Raw genomic sequence first — 24,739 nt, 5'->3', positions numbered from 1 at the left:
GGTGCAGCCCTAAAAAGGGAAAAAAAGAACCTGACATAAGTGTCCTTGAGGATGCAGGTTCAATCCCTGGCCTCACTCAGTGAGTTAAGGATCCGGTATTGCTGTGGCTGTCGTATGGGCCACACATACAACTCTGATTCAACCCCTAGCCCAGGAACTTCCGTATGCCACTGGTGCGGCTGTAAAAAAAAAAAAAAAAAAAAAGGCCATTTTGGGCTTCCTGGTGGCCCAGCACTTAGGAATCAGTATTGTCACTGCTGTGGCATGGGTTCGATCCTCCAGCATGGAAATTTCCACGAGCTGTGGGTGTGGCCAAAAAATAAAATAAAATGTCACATTTTTTTCTTTGCCAAATATGTTTTTAATGCCTCTCCCCTGCTAACCTGTTGTGACCCCCGCCTGCCATTTCCCACTTTTCATCAAACCTCCAGTATTCAAACTGGCTCTTAAAATGTGGTGTCAGGGCTTGACCAAATCTTCTGTGAATCGCCAATAGATGTTGCTACGTTTTGAATTCTAAAGTCTGAGCCCAGGTGACATCTTTTCTCTTAGGCCTCCTTTTTCAGTGATACCAGACTGGGACAGGGGACAATATCTGTTTCCTCTGAGGACACGATAATGTACACTTTGTAGAAGATGAGCAAAGCCCGGGAATGCAGAAAGAAGCAGAAAAACGGGCCCGCATCTGGACACTCAGAGGGAGTCGGCCTGAGAGTCCTCGGCCATCCTCGTCCTGCCCCAGGATCTGGCAGCTGCCCTTTGGGCTGCTCCGTTTCATAAACAAGCCAAGCAGTGCCTGTGGCTTCTGCCCTCCTGTGCGGAAGTGGCTTTGCCCAGAGGGAGGCATGGTTCCCCCACTAAGTTCCTTCAGGTCTCTGCTCAAATAGCCCCTTATCAGAGACCCCGTCCCTAAGCAGCTCATGATAAAACAGCACCCCACCCACCCCTCCCCAGCGCTCCTTGTCCTCTCACCTGCTTTTCTTGACTTCTGAGCACTTAGCACTATCCAGTGTGTGTGTGTGTGTGTGTGAGTGTGTGTGTGTGTGTTACTGGCACGTGATCTGGCTCCTCCACAGAGTAGAAGCTCCGTGAGAGCAGGGACTTGGCTTTTATAACAGCAGGCAAGTGGCCAGCCCTCCGTAAATATTTGTTACCCAAACGGGGATGAATAGATGTGTTGCCATTTGGATCACCACGCCTCCTTTCCAAACGGCTTGGCCTGTCTGTGCCCCTCCACTGGTTTCGAGCCTGCCTGGAAGTCTGGGCTGCATTCGCACCGCCTGCAGAGTTAGGTGCTCCAGATCAGCAAATGGGCTGATTTCCACATGGGCTGATCACGAATAGAGTCGACCTTCGGTGCAGGTCTTAATGCAAAGTAGTCACTGTTCTCTGCATCTTCCTGTCGGAAGCGAGGCTCAGGAGCTTTACAACAGAAAGAACCAAAGAAATCAGCAACCAGAGTGGCAACACCCAGTACTGAGCCCTCAAGGGCAACAGGCTCATTTCCACGCGTCTTTTCCGGAATTCCTGAGCACACCCCACCCTCCACCCGAGCCTTCATTCTTCTCCCCTGCACACTTCCAGCTCTTGGCCACTTCATTTTAAAACTAATCTTTAACCAAACCTTCTCCACTAATAAACACTGTAATGAGGCTGTGGACAATGGGGATGCCACAGGCGACGTCGTGCTCTTTCTCTGAACGGACATCCGCTGGCGGATGCAGCTTAGGCAACACACTACTGACCCTTGGGTAGAGTACAGCGTGCCAGGTGCTAAGGGAACCAATAACAGTTTGTGTTACAAAGTAATTGCCTAGGCCGCGGAAAACACTCAAGAAACATGTGTTGAGTGATTCGTTATGGAGCTCTTTGGGTTCTGTAGTCACATGCTGATTCAGTTCTTCTTCTGTTCATTTTTATGCTAAATCCGAGGCATATTTTATTAAAAAAAAAAAAAAACCTTCATTACAACCCAATGAAAATAACGAATGGCACAAATTGGGACTAAAAGCAAACCCAGATAATATAAGAAGTAGACTAAGATTTCATCTGAAGGCATAAAATAACTGGGAAACTGGTTCACTCCCACCAAAAACAACCTTCTGGGGGCTGCAGCCACCCAAAAGAAGTAAAATATTATATGTTCCCCTCGTAGAGTCGCATTCTGTAATTCAGACTCAACTTATTTAGACCATGTGATCATTCAAACACGCCTGGGTTGGACGGAATTCTTGCCCTACGTATGTTTTAATAAGTTTTTGAGGGGACGACGAATGGTTTAAATGAGAGTTGAAGCGAATAGTTAACCTCCTTAAGGGAACGTGGCAGACAGTGCTGGCTGCCTACCCAGTGTGCATTCTTTTACTCCTCGTTACTAACAGAGCCCAGATTCTGTTTAGGGCAGCAGTTCAGCCCAGGAAAAGCAGTCACCTTCCCAGAATCTTTGCAGATCCAGATGGTTGTATCACCCAGCACGGGACAAGGAGATAAAGTGGAAGGGGATGAGATTGTTTTCTAATGAAAAGGGCCAGAGTCAGCTGGCCTGCATCTCTTGCCCTCTCCTCTCCTCCCTTTCACTCAGTCTTGAAGGTAGACGGGCTCCCTGGAGGTCAAAGCCATCATCTTGCAACCATGAGTATGCAAACCACATGCTCAGAATTGTGGGATTGGAAGCTAGAAAAAGCCTCTGCCCTCAGTGGCTTCTTTGAGTGCCTACATCAGCCCCAAACCTCCACTTTAATGCCACAAAAGTGTACCACAGTACCTGGTTTCTGTTACATGCAGCCCAAAGCCAGCCTAACTGACAAAAGAAACTTCCCAAGGCCCCATCAAAGGGCAGTTTGTTACAGATATTATAGGCACACCACAAATGATTCTTACTTTGTATCTGGTTGTATGGTTTAGTCTTTAGCCTTCTATTAGCCTGGTTCCTGACACTATTTTTTTTGGGGGGGGGGGATCTTTTTTTTAGGGCCACACCCACAGCATATGGAGGTTCCCAGGCTAGGGGTCGAATCAGAGCTACGGCTGCCAACCTACAACACAGCCACAGCAACTCGGGATCCAAGCTGCATCTGTGAACTACACCAGGGTTTACGGAAATGCCAGATCCTTAACCCACTGAGCAAGGCCAAGGATCAAAGCTACATCTTCACGGATACTTGTCAGGTTACTGCTGAACCACAACAGGAACTCCTAAGGATCATTTCTTAGATATCTATTAAAATCTTTGATGCAGGCAACTGAGGAAAGAGGTATATATCTTAATGTGTAAGAATCCATAGTCAGAGAAACCCGGCTTGAATCCTGTCTCCACCCCTTTCAAGCTTTCTGACCTGGGACCCATGATTTGTCTCTTCTCTCTCTGCCCATCATCCCAGAAATTCTTTGCTACTGCCTTCATCCCAGCCCTTGCCACCCCACTCTTAAATCACTCATTTACTTTTTCTCTTTAACTTTACTGCAAACATTTTGAAATAAGGGAGAGCATCTTAAATGACTCTCATCCCAAGACCTGGCATGGTGCCTGCCACCTTGAGACTAGTCAATAAGGATTTGCTGAACGCATGAGTAAACCATTCTGAAACCATAACTGATGACTCAGCTTTCCAAATATAGTATCTTCCTACAAAGGGAGTTTAGGAAACCTAGAATTTGAAGCCATGAGATGTGACCCGAATGTGGCCATCATGAGAAATTAGAAAGAATAGCCATCAGAAAGTGTTGCATCTGGAATGCAAAGGGAATATGCCCTCTCAATCCCTCATTCACCACTTCGTGGGGATCTCAGTGGCTACTCAGTGGAATTCTATGTCAGTTGGAAACAAAATAATCCCTTGGTCCATCGCATTCCTCAGACTTGGCTTGCTTCCTTCTCATCTGCAGAGGACTCCCTGTACCCTGGACTGGATGGAGTGGAGAGGGGAGAAGCGCCTCTCCATGCATCTAACTGCTGTGGTAGCTGAGTGGAGCTGGGGCCCTCTGCACCTGGGCCTTCAGAAGGGAAGTGGGGCAGATCTGCTGGCCCAGTGAGTGGATGGCTTCTCTGAAATAAGAATCCACATGCCACCATGAGTCAGAGACTCCACAACACAGATGGAAGGCCTACTTGATTTAAAAACAAAAAAACAAAATCCCAAACTCCTCTAGGAACTGTGCAGAGGAGAGCTCTCCAATAATAATACTCAAGATTTTGTTTTGGTTTGTTTTGTTGCTTTTTGAGGCTGCACCTGTGGCATATGGAGGTTCCCAGGGGTCAAATTGGAGCTGTTGCCACTGGCCTACACCACAACCACAGCAAATCAGGATCTAAACCTCATCTGCGACCTACACCGCAGCTCATGCTGACACCAGATCCTTAACCCACTGAGCAAGGCCAGGGACTGAACCCGCATCCTCATGGATAATAGCCAGGTTTGTTTCCGCTAAGCCACAACAAGAACTGTGATTGATACCCAGCATTTTGATTGAGAGCTTTTGATACTGGGCACTGTGCAAATCACACCCCAGGTCCTATCTCTTAACACCCTTAGGAGATGGGTGCTGCTACTATTCCATTCACAGATGAAGACACTGAGACCCAGAAAGATGAAGCAACCTGTCGGAGATTATTCAGGTAGAGGGTGACAGCCTCTGGGTTTAACCTTTGGTCGTGATTCCAAAGTCCCTGCCTTTGAGTATTCTGATCAGCTACCCTGACGAGCTGATTAAAAGGAAAGATACTCACCATGCACACGTAGATATGCATACCCACTCATGCCCATGTGTACTCACACTCACATACATGCATATGTTCACACACATATCCACACACACACACATGCGCGCACACATGCACAGCCCCACACAGAGCAGACCAAGGCTGCCCTTCTCTTCCTCCTCCTCCCCCTCCTCGACCTCACAGAGGTCCTTGGACTCTTCCTTACAGAAAAGGTGCTTAAGGCTTCTGCGAAGATGGAGGTCCCATCAGCTGCGTATCTGCGGCACCAGGATGCTGGTTCGATCCCAGCCCCTGGCACAGAAGGTTAAAAGACCTGGCATTGCTGCAGCTGTGGTACAGATCTGATCCCTGGCCTGGGAACTCCACAGGCTGTAGGGTGGCCAAAAACTTTTTTAAAGAAGGGGGGAAAAACGTTTCTGCAAAGAGCAGAGGGCTAAAAATAGTGGGCAATGAGGTTCTTGCGCAGGGCTTTTGAAATGATCGGTTAAGTTATCTTATGAGGACCTCCTAAAAACACTTCTTAATCTAAGGAGGTTGTTTGCTTGGTTGGTTTGGTTAAAAGTCAAAAGAATAAAGACAGAGACCTGACCTTCTATTTCAGGCTTAAAAAAAAAAAAAAATCCCATCTTATTCTGTGGAATTTCCCCCCCCCCCCATCTTTTTGATCCAAACAGAACGGACTCTTTTTGTTACACGTGATGTCAGAGACGGGGAGAAGATCATCCCGAGAGAGCTTCTATTTGAAGTGGTTCAATTAAAAGATGAGTCGCAGTCTCAATACTCTTTTCCAGGTTCTGAGACATTTTCCACCTTTTTTTTTTTTTCTTTCCCACAGCCAACACAAGGAAAACGGACGGCGGGTCAGGTAATGTAAGCAACAGACTGCGAGATGACGGCCAAAAATGTAACCACCCAATTGGCTCCAAAGGAAAATATTCATTTAAGTGACACATGTTAATAGTATTGAATTCAAAACATTTGTTTGGACATCCAGATGTTGGAAAGTGCCATATCCTGATTAGCTGAAATATTCTCGGTTCTTTCAGATCTTCCTTCCTTCTTTTGATTACAAGTCAAGTTTCGGGGAAATTCTTTCCCACTACTGTCCACTGATCACATCGCTCAAGCATTTAAAAATCTCTCTTGTTTCCTATAAGAAGAAGTGGAAAGCACAACCACAAATATTTGTGTAAATGTCACCGTGTATTATTGGAAGCTTTGTTCAGGCAGCTGGAGGCTTCACAGGCAGCAAGTTCCCCTAGAGCTGAACTGCTCTCAGTCTCTTCCTACGTGAGCCACGGAGCCCGCACCCCAGACACACCCACACACACTCAGGCTCTCTCTGTCTCACTTTCCCTAAAGAGGGAATGATTTCCACTTCTTGTTGCCTCTCTCTGCAATCTTTAGATAGAGGGTATCTGCTCATTACCAGTGGTTTAAAGTCAAGGGGAAGAGGCCAGGCCAGAGAGTTCTCTTCCACAGAAAGCAGGGGGGGTGAAAAAAAAAACAAAAAACCCACAGAAGGAAGAGGACCCGTTCAGCATCCAAGCCTGTCATTCACCGAAAAGGAAGACCCGCGCGTGAGGCGCTAAGATTCAAAGTTAACTCTTTCCTGGAAGGCTCGGAAGCGGAGGCCCGGAGTTTCATTTTTACAGAATTAGATCATAAATGGGACCCAGCTCGCTGTTCAGTCATTTGTCACCAAATAGCAAGAATGTGGTGTCCTAACACGGAAAGAATGTCATGCCCTAAACGTTTATTTCTGGCCGCGTCTTTCCCAGCCTTGCGATCAAAACTTGGGCTGATAGATAAGCATGGGTCGCAGACCCCTTCCGCTCCCCACCCCTCACCTCCCCGAAAGACTGCACCCTGCCCGCCCAGCCTGGCACATCCAACCCCCCATATTTTAGCCTGGCTGGGGCTGCTGTGATCTTTGACCTCGGGTATGTTTATACAGTCTCCCTTGCACTTTCTCACACCCACCCCTCCCTCCCCTAGAATCAAGAAGCCTCTGCTGGCTTCCTTTGTCGTGTGATGTTTCTATGAAACAGACTCGATCTTTTACTAACTGAGGGAACCTTGGCCATTTCTCCAAGCCTGTCACTGCTCATGGCTGTTTCTCGTGGGAGGCACCTGTGCGAGGGAAGAGGGAGCCCCTGGATTCTCCAGCCTGCAGGTGCCGGCCCTGATTATCCCTGTAGTATTATGGAGCGAAGGTTCCAGCAAATCCTGAGAAGGGGCAGCCAGCGGGGGGGGGGGGGGGGGGGGTGTCAGAGGAGCATGAAACAGTGATGTCAGAGCACCCAGTTGGGGAGCGTTTGGAGAAACAGTGAAACCAACTGAGTCACATGCAGCTGCGTCTCACCTGGAAGAGGTCTGAAAGGGGACCATCAGTCTGGGTCACGAGCATCGTCTTGGTGAGTTTGGCAAGAGCATCTTTAGAAAAAGAAGAAAACCTGATCGGAGAGCCTCGAAGATCAAGTGAAGGAAAGAAAGAAGGTCATGAGTGGAAAAACTCAAAAACCAGGAATTTTGCTCTAAAGAAAGGAACTAGAGCAGGGTAGGCAGCAGGAAACCCTAGCATAAAGGAATGATGTTGGTTTTATTTTTTAAGTAGGATGACATAACACAGTATGTTTTCATAGGAATGAGAAAAAATCTAGGGGAGTTCCTGTTGTGGCACGGCAGAAGAGAATCCTACTAATATCCGTGAAGATGTGGCTTCCATCCCTGGCCTCGCTCAGTGGGCTAAGGATCCAGCATTGCCATGAGCTGAGGTGTAGGTCACAGATGCGGCTCAGATCCCACGTTGCTGTGGCTGTGTTGTAGGCGGGTGGCTACAGCTCTGATTGGACCCCTAGCCTGGAAACCTCCATATGCCACAGGTGCAGCCCTAAAAAGCAAAACAAAACAAAATAATCTAGTAGAAAAGGAAAAATTGATAAAGTGAGACAAAGACTAAATCCACCACGTTTGAAATTGATATCCACCTGTGAAGGGGCTCAGAACACGTTCTGTCTTATGTAGGGCTGATCTCTACCTCTATGTCAGGGTAACATATTTAGGCATCATGCCCAGGTAACAGCTCAGTGGATACAGCATAGAAGCAGGGTCGATATCCCACCAATACACACCAGCACGAACACAGAAGTTGCCTGTGGTCACTGCCTCTTCTGACTGTTAGATGCAATTCCGGTTTCCAATATTCTGATGGCCATCCCAGCTCAGAATTCTTCAGGAGAATCATAATTTTAGCACATAATCATTGTTTACATAATCCAAATTTCTTAAGACTCTGCTCTTCTATAGACATCACCCACACTATTATAAAACAATTAGATTTATTTATTTAATTTTTTTAATTTTATGGCTTTTTAGGGCCACATCCACGGCATATGGACGTTCCCAGGCTAGGAGCTGAATCGGAGCTACAGCTGCCGGCCTACCCCACAGCCACAGCAACGCTGGATCCCTGACCCACTGATCGAGGCCAGGGATCAAACCTGCATCCTCCTGGGTACTAGTCGGATTTGCTCCTGCTGTGCCACAATGGGAACTCCCTAAAACAATTATATTTAAAACAGTAGGCAGAGCTTAGCACGTTCTGAGTCCTGGCTGCTTGGAGCCAAAACATATCTCTCTCTTCCTCTAGGTACACTTTGATCCATCATTCTGAGTTGCTCGATGTGGGCATTTTTAGACATCTTCGGCCATCTCCAAGTAGGATGACATCTCACACATGAGCCATTGTGTTTGTGGGTTCCTTCACCTAATCTGCGGGTGATGCAGGCACAGAGCAAATCGGCTTCTGCCCTTGGAAGGATAGACGGACGGTCTCAAGGAGCCCAACCGCAATGAGGATTTCCGCAGAGTTCATGACACTGGACCTGCTGGAAGCGCAGCCACCACGGGCTACATTCCTAAGATGCAAAATGCCTTTGGAGGAAATTCCAGGATCATCTCCAAATTCCCAGGTCTAGAGACGAAATCAAAAATTAATTAGACAGCGTCCTCAAAATCCTATTAGGAATATATAAAGAATAATGCCAGATTTCCTTTAAGATGTTTTCCATGCAGCTTTGTCTCATTCTATTTTATGCAGTGGAACATACAAATTTCGTGTAAAAGGGGGGAAACTGGAGTACGTTCCCGAGCTCTGTAAAGGCAGTCACGCTGACATCTGCGTATCCCACCAAACGGCACCCGGCAGGTGCTGGATGGGTGAGTGAGTGAATGAATGAATGAATGAGAGGTCAGGGTGACCTGCCACAGTGCCTGTGTTTTTTCTACCGCATAATTTCTTCTTCTTGAGTCTCAGCCCTAAGTAATTCAAGTTCAATGTCTCAGGCCCGATTTAGTGAACAAAGCCTTTAATGATAACTTCAATGTTTATAACTCACTACCGGAGGAAGAGTTGGGGTATTTTTTGTTGTGCTAGTCATTTCTTGTTTTCTGTCTTTTCTCTCTGCTTTTACTAAGACATCTATACTTGCTTAGCCATCGGGCCATTCATTCATTCATATACTGACTACTGTGAGCTGGATCAGTGTCCTTCCTGCGGGGGGAGAAGGGGCCACAGTTCTGTGAGCTCACTGGCTGAAGGCTGAGGCCATGACAGAGCACAGGGTTATTTTAATAAGAGCTCACTTCTCCATCATCCCAGTCACTGTCTGAATCCTGAATCCTGCTGCTTTAACTTTGAAAGTATCTCTTTCGTGTTCATCAGCAAAGGAACTGACCAGTAGCTGTAGCATCATTAGACAACCCTCATGAGGGCAGAGACCCAAGGCTCCTTCATCTTCTCCAGGCTTCACCCAAGATACTGTAAGCTACATGCTGACCTGGAAAGAGAGACTTCTGCTCCTGATCCTGACAGCTCCGGGGTCTCCCCAAAAGTCAGGACCCCCCTAAACTTCAGTTTCCTTGAATATAAAATAGTATCACTGGAGCTAATCGTCCTAAGATCTTTTCTAAGATCCAATGACGGTGATTATTTAATACTAAAGAAATGTTCATTACTCAGCTAGAAGGAATCTGGCACCTAACAGTATATTTTGAAGGAAGTGCAGTTTAATAGTGAAGTTTGACCTCTAAAGTACCCGGGGACAGGCTTTTAGATGCAAATATCCACTTTAATACAAATGACATAAATTTAAGAGCTCTTGAGGGGCTGCTATGAAATAAAAAGGATACCACTTTTGCTAAACATTGCACCCAATTTTCCTAAGCCAGAGACAAACAAGTACTTAAATCTGGTCAGTCTTTTTTTTTTTAATCTGATCTTCCTATTCTGGGAAAGTCAAGGCAGCAAGTTCTAGCAAATGAGCCCTGGACTGAGAGCACAAACCCTTGCCCCCAGGTCCTGCTCCAGTAGTAACAGCTGGTGACACTAGGCATTTCCCTGGTCCTGCTTTCTTCCCCATGAAATTAAATAGTCAGAGTCAGCGACTGCAGAAAGTCCACCCAGTTCCAGGGCAACCTGCTTTCACAAGGTCTGTGACGCTAGCATGGTCACATACTCCCGAAAAAATCCTGAGATTTTAGAAGTCCTCTATAGCATCAATTCAGCAACTTGAGATACTTAATACTCCAGAAACCTGTAATTCCAATTTCAGTCTAAATTACAGCAAACTCATAGCTTCGTGTTACCATGGAAAACCAGGAGGCAGGTCAATTCATTTGGTAATTAAGCTGCCTATGGCTGCATGGAACCAGCTAGACACTACATGGGGCATGGATCGATAGAGCAGAGACTCAGTGCTCAGGAAACACGAGAGGTGCCTGCAAGATACAATTCATTCGTTCCTTCGCAATTCTGAGCCCAACAGTCACAGTGCCAGACACTTTCTGTTCCAGGCTGAAAAAACTGAAATTTGTTTTGACAGATAGTGTTGTGGATACGCATCGGGGCAAGGCATGCATTTTAGGAAAATTGTCTGGCAGCTGCTCTCATTGTAGTTGGGAGTCGGGAGAGATAGAAAAGAGGAAACAAGAAGAGGTTGTTGCCAGAGAATCCTTGAGGCACAAGGATGTTTATTGCATAATTATTGCTATTAAGTACGAAGTAAGAAATCACTGGCAGGACTGATTGTAGAGGCCATTTGCAATTGTCCATCCTCATTAAAATACATTTGCCAGTGAAACTACTGTGTGTGATACCATAAGGGGAGATACGCATCATCACAGAACGTCAATACTAGTTTATGTCCCTAAGATAAACTATGGACCGTGGGTGATTATGATGTGTCACGGTAGGGTCATCAAATGTCAGAGTTAGGGTTAGGGGCTAGGGGTTGGGGGTAGCATGCTGGTGGGGAATGTGGAAAATCGGGACAGGCTATACATGTGCGGAAGAGGGGATATATGGGAAATATCTGCACCTTCCTCTCAATTTTGCTATGAACCTAAAACTGTTCTTAAAAAAATAAAATCTATTAAAAAATATTTTTCCAGGAGTTTGTAATAACTTGAGGAAGTTTTTATTTTATCAAGTTAAATAAAAAGGTGTAAGACCAAAAATATATATGCATAGATATGCACACATATGTACGTATGTATATGTATATATGCATACCTCTAAAATACACATAGAGGAGTTCCCTGGTGGCTCAGCAGGTTAAGGATCCAGCATTGTCACAGCTGTGGCTTGGATTCGAGCCCTGGCCTGGGAACTTCTACATGCTGCAGGCGTGGCCAAAAAATAATAGTAAATAAAATAAAATACACATCAAAAAGTAGCTTTAAAATAAAGCATAGAGCTCTTTCTAATGAGGGAGGCTATAGGTGATGTTTGCGCTAATGTTTCCCTTATTTTCCATAACTTTTACCATGCCTATAGAATGATATTGTAAATAGCAAGAAAGACATTCAAATAAGAAATAAGAAAGACATTCAAATAAGGGGCGATGGTGACTTGAGATCTAGTTTCAGTCATGAGAGTGAAAAAGCAGGTGGAAGAGGTGCTTTTGGAATCCCAGGATTCTTCAACTGCTTTCTCCCTCTTGACCAGTGACGTGACTCCTGTCTGGCACTAGAGCTTTGTCCTTCCCTGTGTGAGGGGAGTTTAAGACCATCGGCCCTGGAGTCAGAGCCCTGGGGTTGGAGCTCTGTTTTGCCACCGACTAGCTTTGCAGCCTTGGGCGAGTCACCCTCTGGGCCTCAGTCTCCTCATCTTTAAAATTGGATTAGTAATCCCAAGTGCCTAAAACTGGTGAAAGGACTCAATGAGGTACTACCTTTAACTATGGAATAACAGGCTTTCTCCACAGCAAGGACTCAGTAGAGGTTAATTGCTATTTTTATGATTATGATTATGATTGGTCCTGTCCTCCCTCTAAGCAGAGATCAAGAGGAAAAGGAAGCTAGTGAACTAGTTTCCTCCATCTCTGGGATCACTGGAGATAGAGAGCATCCAGGCAAATATGCTATCACTCATATCTGGAATCTAACATGTGGCACAGATGAACCTACAGGAAAACAAAAACAAAAACCTCATGGACTTGGAGAAGAGACTTGTAGTTGCCAAGGGGGAGGCAGTGGGAGTGGGATGGATTGGGAGTTGGGGGTTAGTAGATGCAAACTATTGCACTGAGATCCTGCTGTGGCGCACAGGGAGCTCTTCTCTAGTCACTTGTGATGGAACAGGATGGAGGATAACGGGAGGAAAAGAACATACGTATTGCTTTATGTGTATATAACATGTATATATGACTGGGTCCCTTTGCTGTACAGTAGAAATTGACAGAACATTGTAAATCAACTATAAGAAAAAAATTAAAAAAGAAAAAGAAAACCACTATCCACCAGAGTGGCTTATGGGCACATGCCACAAGTGAAGACCCTTGCCTTGTCCTCAACATGGATCCAGTTATGCGCCTCTGTTCTTGGCTGGGGTGGTGCCCGGACTTCAGCTCTCTAATACCTCCTGAAGCACAGGGATGGTGCACCCCCTGCCCCCGCATCCTTCCACGTTATAAACCGACTGCGATTCCTGACTGTACACTCAGCCCTGGCAGCACCCTGCGACCCTGCTCCTGCCCAGCCTTACCCCCCAAGCTGTTACTGGGCTGCATGTGTGTTCGCCACGAAAAGGCAGAGCCGCAGCGTGGCTTTAGCGATCTTCCCAAAGATGCCAAAAGGAAGGGCAATGCCTTCCCCTTGGGACCATCTTGCGTGACAACGTGTGCTCCAGGAATTAAAACAGAAGCTTTGTTTATTGTAAACGGGAAAACTGGCCAAAAGGAAGTAGTGCCTTTGCACTGTGATTCTTCTGCACCGTAAAGTGTTCTTCATTATGCATGATTACGAAACAGAGGCATTTCTTTCGTTATTGCTGAAGAATTGTGGAGCTATCATCCCAAATATATGATGGACCTTCATCTACCCCAAGGAGCAAGTCCATTCCTTTTCAACTGCTGTTTCAAATTCTTCTCTTCCGCTACCCCATTCTCCCGCCCTTGCTTCTCTCCATGTGAACCTATGTTGGAGAGGCAGGAAGGACAATCAAATAGAATATCCAATGATAACAGCAATCCATTTTAAAATGTCTAAATAAAATCCCCTATGTGCATGTAAATCCCCTATTTGCATATGTAGGCAAATATTCAGACTACTTATATAGGACCGTGGTTAAATTCTGCTTCCCTGAGTCAATACATAAAGAAATGCATCGAAAGAGAAACCAGAAAAATTACCCATGGTACAGTAACAGCCGGGCAATTGCAGAGCTGAGAACAGAAGACGGGAGCCCTCCTGGCCTATTCTATTTCATTATTTCTGCACATTATCCCCTTCCGAGCAAAGATAACACCCAACCTTTCTTGGAAAGCAGCTCGTTTTTCAGGCTATGTTTCTTTTGGAGTTGTTCTGGAGACAACAACATCATTAGAATTTGAGGCGAGGGACAGACATAATGTCTCTCTGGTTGCTATTAGTGCTTCTTTCCAGTTAGCAACTAGAAGGTGTTGATCAAACAATAGCTCCCCAGCCAACCCTAAAACCGGATGTACCCGAATGACTTTGCACTGGAGCATTAAAACTCGAGGGTCTGGCTAGAGCTTGACCACCTGTGGTATTGACCTTAGACCTTAGCGGAGCCACGGAGGAGTGGGCTTACTGTGCCAAGGAGCCCAACACACGCATGACCAAAAGGTTCATATACGGCGTTTGAGGCATGCTGGAGAGAGTCACTCCACGTGACATTACCGAATTCATGACCTAAAGCAACTCTGATCCAATGTCCTAAACCGTCAGAGTCCATGGTAATCTACTGGATAATTATTCTCACAACCGCTCGTGTGCTCCGTTTTGCAAACTTAGACTATAATCCAGGCATGAAAACATGGGAAAGCATTCAGAGACGAATGGCTGAAACAACTACAAGGAAATCTCGCTGCACACACACGAGTTATGTTGACATGGAAGAGACTATCTCCCCATCAGTCTGAGTAAACTATTACATAACAGCTAAGCTATAATAAAATCCTGATTCCAAATCAAATAAGTCTCCCAGACTTCTCAAATGAGTCACCAACAGCTTTATAAACATACAAAATACTTGACAAGGAAGTCTCTGATAATTTTTTAGTAATTATGTCTGCAAATTGCTCCTTGCTGACATCACCATCCGAAATGGTTTCCCATAAGTTTGCATTTGCCTCTTCACATCTGTTCATTAATCACCCATGCTTTGAATACTTCTATCATTATTAGGTAATTCGCAGGGTCTAAAAGATTCCACAGCCCCCTCCTCGGTGGAATGTTTAATTAGAGGAATAGGTATGATCAAAGCCGGGGTAGCATCCTGGTCTCATGCCCCTTGCAGTATTTTCTTTTAACTGCAGATACGCAATATTGACGTACTTTTATCCCAAGATCCCGTTTCACAAACAAAGATGACACAACTTCTAAACATCTCCAAGAAAATGTGAAGAAGAAAGGCAGGGGCAGGGTTGGTGGGGGGAGGTCACTGAATTGACATATTTTGTGTTAAAAGACATTTCGAAGCCCTGGCGTCATCTCTCTTTGTGTTGGACGTGAGATTTAAAACTCTGCTCTGACATGTGATTCACGGACCAGCCCTGAGCCAAATACGAGTGTCAGAGACTGGGTTCCGCATACTGGATTGTCTGGCAGAGACGGCGGGAGGGAGAGAGGGAGCACCGCTGCTTTAGAACAAAGAAAACGTGGTCACGGGAGTTCCCGTTGCCGCTCAGTGGGTTAAGGACCCGAACAGTATCCGCGAGGATACAGGTTCGATCCCTGGCCCTGCTCAGTGCATTAAGGATCCAGCATTGCTGTGAGCCGGGGTGCACGTTGCTGTGGTTGTGGCGTGGGCCAGTAGCTGCAGCTCTGATTGGCTCCCTAGCCCCGGAACGTCCATATGCCGCAGGTGCAGCCCTTAAAAAAAAGAAAAGGAAAAGAAAAAGCAGTCACAGCCTGGGCACATGGGATCCTCCTGGGAGTGAGGACGACGTGGCAGAAGATTACAGTCGAAGACCCAAGAAAGTGGTTGGGAACAAGAGGACTCCTTGGTCTAAACTAGGCCATTAGAATGGATGTGACCCAGAATAAACTAAGTCCTTGATCTCTCTCTGCAACTGTAGTCATCCAGTGATAAACACTGGCTCCCTGGAAGCCTGAGAAAGTACAATATTTAGAGGAGTTCAAAATGTGTCTAAATGGAATTTGGATTTCTCCCTAGATGACCTGTGTGGCTGGCATGCCAGAAGCTTGCCACTGGAATGCCACTGGAATGAAGATGGTTGAACAAGCAAAGGAATAAGCACAGTCCTTCCTGTTGAGAACAAAATTGCTGTCTTCCACAGGCCCGAAGCCCTAAGTTTACTGTTGAGGATAAATACGCGGGAAAGAAGCTTCCGATGGGAAAATGGAAACGCTGAGCACAGGTTTCAGCTTGATACAAGAGAAAAGATTTTTATCACTAATGCTCTCCATCACAGTCAGAGACTGACGAGCAAAGGGGTATTTCCTAACAGGAAGGGCTCCAGGAGAAGGCGTGCATGAGCGTCCCGTGATTCATTCAGTCAGTCAGTCATTTATTTCTGGCAAGGTATTAATGGAGTGTCTATTAAGCGTCAGGTGCTGATAATGCAGAGATTAATAACATGTAGTCCCAGGAGCTCCCCTTGTGGCGCAGAGGAAACGAACCCGCCTAGTGTCCGTGAGGATGCGGGTTTGATCCCTGGCTTCACGCAGCGGGTTAAGGATCCGGCGTTGCCTTGAGCTGTGGTGTAGATTGCAGATTTGGCTCAGATCCCGCGTTGCTGTGGCTGGTGGTGTAGGCCAGCAGCTGTAGCTCCAATTCGACCCCTAGCCTGGGAACTTCCATATGCCTTGGGTGCAGCCCTAAAAAGCAAATAATGATAATAATAAGATGTCGTCCCTGACATCCAGGAGTTCACAGAAAAGTGGGTGAGCCACTCCGCCACCCAGATAATTAGCACACATATAATCAGTGAGGAGCTGTTAACCAGACCCAGGTCTGGGCCACACACTGGATCTGATTTTAGAAGGAGCCAGAGAAATACATATCCTTCCACAGGGCCTCTGGTTGGTTGCTTTTCTGTGCTTGCAAACAAACTTTCAGATCCACTGGTTGTGTTACTGGAAGGAAAAATGATGCCTACCCCTTTAACTTAAAGAGAAGCAGCAAGTTGGAATAATAGGAGGAGAATAGTAGAACAAGCCGTGCTGCCAAAAAAGTGAATCAGTAAGAGGAAAAAGATAAAGGAAAAAGAAAGTAACATTAGTACACCCTTGGATATCACGCTTTCTACCCAAAAAGCTTGTTCTCCCTCTTCCTCTGATCCAAGAAGCTTTTTCTCATCACTGATTAGGAGACTCTCTGACTTTAGAAACTCGCACTGATAAGAAAAGTCACACACACACACACACACACACTCACACACGCATACGAGCCTGTTTCAGTAAGCTAACTATAACGATGATTTAAAAATTAACAGTCCGAGAACCTATGTCAAGAAACTAATTTTCAGACCTAAAGAACAGAATAAATATTCACAGGAAAGAATTCATGCTGAAATAGAACAAAGGCCAGTGACTTATTTGATACAGGATCCTAGGATGAGGAAACCAAGGGAACCATGAACCGTGATTGTCAATTATTTTGAGGAACTAGGAAGGACATGAAAGGGGACAGAGAAATGTGTTTCTGGACCAAGCTCACCGTGGCTTCACTGAATTAAGCAAGAAGTAGTAACTTCTTTCCTCTTGTGACAGCTGAGAACTTGGTCTGGGAAGGACATGTGACAAGGTGAGTCACGATGCCCTGGTGGGGAAGATGAAGAAACGCGGACTGAAATGACCAGTTGGTTGGTGACTTTATAACCGTTCGAATGACTGTCCCCTAAGAGGGGTGACTAGAGAGAGCCCTTAGCCTGGAAGGAGGGTTCTCACTGCAAGCCACACCTGCCCTGTCCAGATTAACATATTTACCACGAAATTAACTGACGATGCTGCGAGTTGGCTGATTCCATAATTAGATAACAGGAAACCGAGCGGGAGACCCGATTGGTTAGTTGCGAGAATTCTGTTCCAAGAGAAACCGGGTCGATCTGAAACAATGAGTCAACTAATGAGGGGAACAGTAATACCTCTAAAGAGAAAAGTCTGATCTAAAAAAAAAAATCCAATTTCAAAAGTAAAAAAAAGTGGAGACATGTGGTTGAAGAGGAGAAAACTTGAAAATAACTGGGGTTACATCATGATCTACCGTCACTGCTGAATGATGGCGTGAAATCTCAGTACAATTCAGAGCGGGATTGAGACGGTAGTGCAAAAACGAAGGGGGGAGAAATGGAAAGGAAGCAGCTTTCAGTGCAACGCAAAGAACTTTCGGACCCTCAGAGCTGCTGAAAAGTGTCGTGGGTTTCTGAAGGAGGGTCAGTGTGCACTGGAGAAAATTTTCTTTGGTGACTCTGCATAGATCTGTGCTCTTCCGGTCAGTAGCCATGAACTACATGTGACCGTGGCTGGTGCAAATTAAGATGTGCTTTCATTGTAAAAGACCCTGAATCTTCAAGACTTGGTATGAAAAGAAATGAATGTAAAATAATATCTCATGAATAACTTTGTAATGATGACATGCTGAGGTCATCATGTTTGGGACATATGGAGTTAAATAAAATAGTATTAAAATTAAGTGTACCTGTCTTCTTTTTCCTTCATTACGTATGTGGCTTGGTTTTCGGCCCACTGTTTTTTGTTGGTTGGTTTGTTTGCTCCCTTGCTTATGTTTTGCTTTTTAGGGCCACCCCTGTGGCATATGGAAGGTCCCAGGCTAGGGGTTGAATCAGAGCTGCAGCTGCCAGCCTACGCCACAGCCACAGCAACGACAGATCCGAGCCACATCTGTGACCTATGCCACAGCTCACAGCAACAACGAATCCGTAACCAACTGGGTGAGGCCAGAGATCAAACCCACATCCTCATGGATCCTAGTCAGGTTCTTAACCTGCTCAGCCCCAGTGGGAAGTCCTCACATTGAATTTTGAGTGGACAGTGCTGGTGTAGTAACAGAAGCTGTACAATCATGTGGCGTGCGGAGAGCCTTTTTAACACATTGCATAAGGACTGGGCCCTTATCTCGAAGTCCTTCAGAGTCTGAATTTCATGCTGTAGGTTAAAGAACTACCAGTAAAAGCTGAAAAGTAATTAAAGCTTCATCGTTAAATTGCAAGTGCTTTTCTAGCAACAGCCATTTGTTGATTTAAGAGCCCTGCTTGGGTTAAGACCATTTGTGGAAGAAGCTAAATGGCAATGACTCATCACCCAAGTGTCTTTGAATTCTTGGCATTTTCTAATGGGCCCATCACGTTGATCAGCCATCATGCTGATAACTATAGGCACAGAATCTTAGACTAACAAATTATGATCCTCTAAAATAAGCACTTAATAAATCATCACACACCAGAATTTTCTAATTCTTATCTCCTACAGCATCTTACGGATGTGAGGCTTAGGAGTTTAAGTAAAGAGATGAATGAAAGAATTTCAGAAGAGAGCAAACCAGGTCAGCTTGAGTATTTCCTCTGTGCATTAAGGAAAACTGAAGGGAGCAAGTACAGTCTATAGTCATCAGTTGTTTATGCAATTGCTTAAACATGGATGTGCTTCACGTTTCAAGATCGGACTGTTCATCTCCTTAACGAGATTTTTGGAATGACCTTGAAGTCCGTCTGCAAGTCCCTGCCATGGAGCGTGAACTTTGTACGTGGATCTGGGAGGCTCTAGGTAGATGCTTGCTGCATGTAGAGATTTCTGTAAGGGTCACTGTTTGGGGAGACTCGTTCATTTTCAGACAGGCGTGGAATTTTCCGATAAGCCCAGGGTGCAAGAGAGAAGTGGATTCGAATTCAGGTCACTACACCTTCTCATGGCCACCTTTCTCCCTACAGAATCAATAAGCCCTTCAAGGAATTCTGAATCTCACTAAGGAGCTCATCATCATGGCTTATAGGCTATTTAGAGCTGGAAGAGCTGACCCTGACTCCAATCCTGACCTCTTGAAATTCACCTGTATCCTACCACGTGGGCGTCCTGGGCCATTGTGAAGCCTTAGCATTTTGTGGTTGCGTGGGGATTAGTGATCAACCTGCACTTAAAATGCTCTGTTCTTTAGTGACCTGAATCACTGATGATCTAAAAATCCTGACAAACTATTAGGATTCCAAAGCTCTGCAGAGGCTGCTTATGTAACAGCTATTCCTCTTGTTTTATAGGCCTGGGGCTTAATAGGAAGCTAATCATGGGCATTTAAAAGTCAAATGACAAGAGTCATTAAGAATAGCCATGAAGGATGATGTAAGGGCATCTCCATTTCAGGCTGGAGAGAGCACAGAAATGTTTTACCTCCTGGATCATAGATAAAAATAGCAGCCTACGGCTGCCAGGTACTTTACAGGAGTCTCTCATTTCAATCCCCACAGTCACTTTATGAGATGGGTGCCGTGTTATTCCGTTTACCCTGAGGAATCTAAGGCAAGGAGAGGTCTGGGGACCTGTCAGATGTTACGGTCGGTTGCTGGGGCTGGAACCCCATTCTACCCTGATCTGACTCCAAAGCCTGCTCTCTGGGCTGGTCTGGGGAGGCTGAAACTGTCTCAGATGAAGCCTCGCTTAGATCTCTGTAAACTGAAAAGAGTTACTCCCCTAGGGCATGAGGGATGGCTTCCGAGAAGAAGGCAGGATCCTCGGAAGGGGAGTTGCCGAGACACCGCTTGGACCCTCGGGGAAGGCTGTGTCTAGAAAGTTCTTGATGATAAAGGATCTTGCTCCGTAGAATCCCAGAGACCTCATGCCTCAGCAAGGCAACTAAAAACAAACACTTCACTTAAAATCAGGGCTAAGAAATATCAGCCACACAATTGCAGGAACAGTTCACTCCCTAACTCCACCAAAGGGAAAAGATAAACCAGTGCCTCGTATTTCCCGTTGCAGCGTGTCTCTTTGGTACCCTTAATCGCTCTGTTGCTCCAGTGGCACTTCGGGCAGATGAAAACCCCTCACGAACTTGCTGTCTCTGCTTTCTGATCGAAATTTAGTCAGAGAAATGAAGGACTCTGGTCTCCATCGGCCAGGGTGGGGTGGGGGTGGGGATGCAAACTCATCACCGTTAAAATTGAGAGTCCTTAGCCTATAACAATACTGGGTCAGAAATGTCCTCCTGGAGCAAGAGAAACCCGAGCAAAAACCAAAAAAACCAAGAATGATGGAGGCGCGTCTCTCCGAGAGACCAGCAGGGAGAACTCGAGGGAAGCAGGACGCTCTCTCTGCTTGTCCTTGTCTGTGTCAACGGGGTCCTGCCGGAGTCCAGCTCTGAAAGCAGTCCCGAGGGAGGAGGGGAGGGGGGAAAAGAGGGCCGACTGAGTCCCCTCGGAAGAAGCTGGAGCACGAATGTGACACACCAAAGGGGGCCAAGCCACCAGAGCCGAGCTAAGAAAATGCCAGGCGCCCGGACTCTCAGCCGTGCCCTTCCTCCGCTTCAATATCTGACCTTGAGGAGGAGTGAGCACCCAGCTGGGGAGGAGGAGAAAGATCTGGAAGAGGAGACACTGCATCCAGGTGCTGTGAGCCATGAGGGGCAGTCAGATACGCAGAACAGTGGCTTCTATGTCAACCAGAGGACAGAGGGTCAGTGGGAACCCCCCAGTCAAGAGGACAGCTGGGAGTCCCCTTAGAAGATGTCCACAGGGAGTTCCCGTATGGCTCAGTGGGAATGAACCGGACTAGGATCCATGAAGATGTGGGTTCCATCACTGGCCCCGCTCCGTGGGTTAAGGATGCAGCAACCATGAGCTGTGGTGTAGGTCACAGAGGAGGCTCCGGAGTTGCTGTGGCTCCGATTCAACCTCTAGCCTGGAGGTTTCCATATGGCGTGGGTGGGCCCCTAAAAAAAATATGTCTGCAGACGGTTACAAAGCCAGAAGGATAGTATTTTGTGCAAATCACAGTTCTAGGCACCATGAGAAGAAAAGTCCCAGAAAAGAGAAGTGGAAGGGAAAGAAACGGTGAGAGGATGCCTGGTGGAAAGGCTGAAGGCCTCGAGGGTAGGAAGCCAGAAGGCACACATCCTGACCTTGAGACTTTATCTTTGCCCAGCCTTTGCCAGCCAGCTTGTAGGCAACTAGCAGATGCAGAAGTGGCAAGACGTGTGAATTTGTCTCCCAACCGTAAATCAGCCAGTGGCTGGAATGGAGACAAGGTGAGAGTGGGGGTTGCTTGCTCCAAGTCGTCTTCAGCAGGAAAATGTTAACACCTATCACAGGATCTCCAAGCGACTGATTTGAATAAGAAGAGCAATTTGCTTGAAAGGCAGGGCCGTCAAGGACACATACAATGCAAGTGAGATATCCCAAAGATCTCATTTAACTGAGTTAAATGCCTGCCATTTGCACGCCACTAAGGAAGAGCAAGCAACAAAGCCAGCTGGTAAAAGAAAAAAAAGTACGATTTGGAAAAAGAAGACAATTCCATGTTTAATACTGTGTAGAGGGAATGAACTCATTAAGGGTGCATCAAAATGATGGATAATTCAGTACCATTATTATTATTTATTAATACCAGCAGTATGGAACCCGATGTCACAGTGGCTGAGGTCAGCCTCAAATGGGTGACTCACACACATGGCTGATCTACATAAAAAGCATGTGCTAAGATTGCCATCTGGTATAACAATCTACATCACAAGACTCCACATTTCCTGTTACCCAGGGTAAGTAAATTTCAAGCATGAGGGAAAATTTTAGCAACTTTCTCCAAGTACCTTTGCTGAGAGACTAATGCGGCTTTACCCGGAGAGAAGGGAAATTATGAGCTAAAGGTTATTCTCTCTTTCACTCCCCCCCAAGACCTCCCCTTCCCCGGGAGCAATTCCACCTTTGCAATTCTGGCTCCTGTCATTTAAAAAAATCAAGCTTGCCTGATGAATCTCTAACAAAGGCACTGCAGGCGTCCTGGAAGACAAATATTTGAAACATTAAAAATGGGTGGTGCTCATTTGAAACTCTTTTTCCCTTCCTCCTCTCCCTATTCATTTTTCTTTGGTTTTCTTTTCTTTTCTTTCTTTTTTTGTTTGGCTTTTTCCTTGAATGAAGATATCACCATGTGTCATGGACTCACCCAAGGCGACCCGTGACCCCTGAAGGTTGCTTTGGCATTTTGTGTTTCCAAGAGAGACATCCGCATGTGACATTGTTCTCATACAAAATAAATTTTGATTTGTTTCAAAGATCTGTCTACCCATCAAGATGTTATTTCTGTTATTGCTAGAACTGCCTGGTTTTCCATGAGAGGCAGGTAAGGAAGCCTCACTGGACCTTCTGCTGTGGCATCTTAGGAGTGCTGCGAACCAGGTTTGATCCCCTGTTTGGCACAGTGGGTTAGGATCCGGCATTGCACAAGTGCATCTTAGGTTGAGACAGCAGCTGGGTTCTAATCCCTGACCTGGGAACTCCATACGCCTTAGGTTAAAAATGGGGGAGAAAATGAAACTCTGGCTTTTCAAAATTGCCTGCATGACCTCTCCAGGTGCTTCATTTCAACACCCGTCTACCTCCAGGGTCCACAGAAGCCCTCAGGGAACCTTTTAGAGCTTGGGACCAGCCAGCATCGCTACACCTGGTTTGTTTTTTCAGATTCTCTTTTGCTATTTAATTTTATCTTTTTTCTTCAAATTTCCACAAATTTGGAATTTTGCCATTGCGAGTATAAAATTCAGATTACAATCCATTCTAGGTAACAGAATTCTCTCTCTTTTTACCATCTGTAACAAAGAGTGTTGTGTTATACAAATTAAAAGTATAACCAAAGAGATTTAATAAAACTAGGAGGAAAAGCAAATAAAGAATTTACAGCAACCTCTGCTTGCAAAGCCATGACGACACTTCCTAACAGCAGAAATCCCTGGAGTTCCCGTTGTGGCTCAGCAGTAACGAACTCAACTGGTATCCATGAAGTTGCAGGTTTGATCCCTGGCCTTGCTCAGTGGGTTAAGGATCTGGCATTGCCGTGAACTGTGGTGTAGGCCGGCAGCTGCAGCTATGATTCAGCCTCTAGCCTGGGAACTTCCATATGCTGCAGGTGTGGCCCTAAAAAGGAAAAAGAAAAAAAAAAAAAAAAACCCTTTGCACAGTATTTTATAGAGCAGGAATCGACAAGCTTTTTCTGTGTGCAAATTAGTCAGGAAAGATTTTAGGCTTTGTAGGCCAAAAAGCAAAAGAGGGATATTATGTTGGTATTTATACAACCAAAGAGAAGACACATTTCCATAAAATCTTCATTGACAAAATTTTAAATCTAATAATAATCATCACCTGCAATCCTTTTGTAATACAGACCTTCGAATGAGAAGAAAGGGATTCTTGCATCTTGCACCTGGGGAGGGTGACATTTTTCATAGTGGGTTTCAAATTAGCGGTCCCTGTTAGCAGGTTGACACACATGTTCCTTGGTGCCCTTCTTAGCTCACTGGCTGTACAGAAACAGACAGCAGACTGAATCTGACCCATAGTTTGCCAGCTTCAGCTGATAGTCCTGGGTGCTGTCAAGCAAGCGAAAGGCTTTCACACCTCCTATCTCATTTGTGCTTCACAATAATTCTATGAGAAATCCAGTTGGGGACATTCTGCCCACATTATGAGTGAAGTTCCTAAAAGGTCCACAGGCGGCTTCCTGAGGGATTACGGCTGGTAAACACTGGAACCGGGGCTTTGAGGTCCACTTCCTAACTCTTCCTGCGTTCCAGTTTGAACACACACTAAGTCTTTGCTTTCTCCGATATGCCAAGGTAAATAGTCAAATTAAACTCTGATAATATCTCAAGATAACATTGATATTACTCCAAAGGTGTTTGAAATCCCATCTTTTGAAGTGTCTATCAGAACATCTTCAATGGTGGTCCATCTAGAGGAGAGATTTGGCTTTTGCAAAGAGCACCACATTTTTGACGCCAAGTCTCAAAAACAAAAGCTCTGTTTGAGACACAAACAAAGTTTGGCTGTAATTAAGGAGACTTTTTCTCTGGACTGACCTCAAAAACCAATTCCGAAGATAATATCCAAGCAGAAACATCTGCTCTTGGAGTTCCCGCTGCGGTGCAGTGGGTTAATGATCCGGGGGTGCCCCAGCTGTGGTGTGGGTCACAGATGCCGCTGAGATTTGATCCGTGGCCCAGGAACTTCCACATGCCTTGGGTTCAGCCGAAAAGCGGGGGCAGCAGAGAAGAAAAGGAAGAAAGAAACACCTACTCTTGTTTGAAAAAAGCAAAGCCATCTTCACCTGATTAATGAATACCTTCTCAGTTGATTACACTTTTTTAAAATTAGAAGAGGCTTTTGAGACGATTTTTTTTCTAATTTTCCTCATTTAAAAATGATGAAGAAGGGAACAGATTTAGACAGATTTCGTTGAAGAAAAACACTAATTTGAAGATAAAATCTAGTATTCGGTTTTAAAACCCCTCTCTTGGCAGTAATAAAC

At 45.6% G+C, this 24,739-nt stretch overlaps 1 protein-coding gene across 3 annotated transcripts in view; it reads right to left on the bottom strand.

Moving 5' to 3' along the window:
- The window catches only part of TGFB2 (transforming growth factor beta 2), a 129,172-nt gene continuing 112,674 nt past the window's right edge, over positions 8,242–24,739 (bottom strand). Inside the window, exon 7 of one of the 3 annotated variants that reach the window (XM_021064296.1) lies at positions 8,242–8,696. In XM_021064296.1, coding sequence (XP_020919955.1) covers positions 8,490–8,696 — 207 coding nt within the window. In that variant the 3' untranslated portion in view covers positions 8,242–8,489. The remainder of the gene's footprint in view (positions 8,697–24,739) is intronic. The other 2 variants (XM_021064297.1, XM_021064294.1) reach the window with 2 other exon arrangements.

This window comes from Sus scrofa, chromosome 10 (genome assembly GCF_000003025.6).
Source record: "Sus scrofa isolate TJ Tabasco breed Duroc chromosome 10, Sscrofa11.1, whole genome shotgun sequence".
NCBI classification, from domain to species: Eukaryota; Metazoa; Chordata; class Mammalia; order Artiodactyla; family Suidae; genus Sus; species Sus scrofa.
Note: the sequence above shows the minus strand (reverse complement) of the source record. Positions and strands in the feature narration are given on the sequence as shown.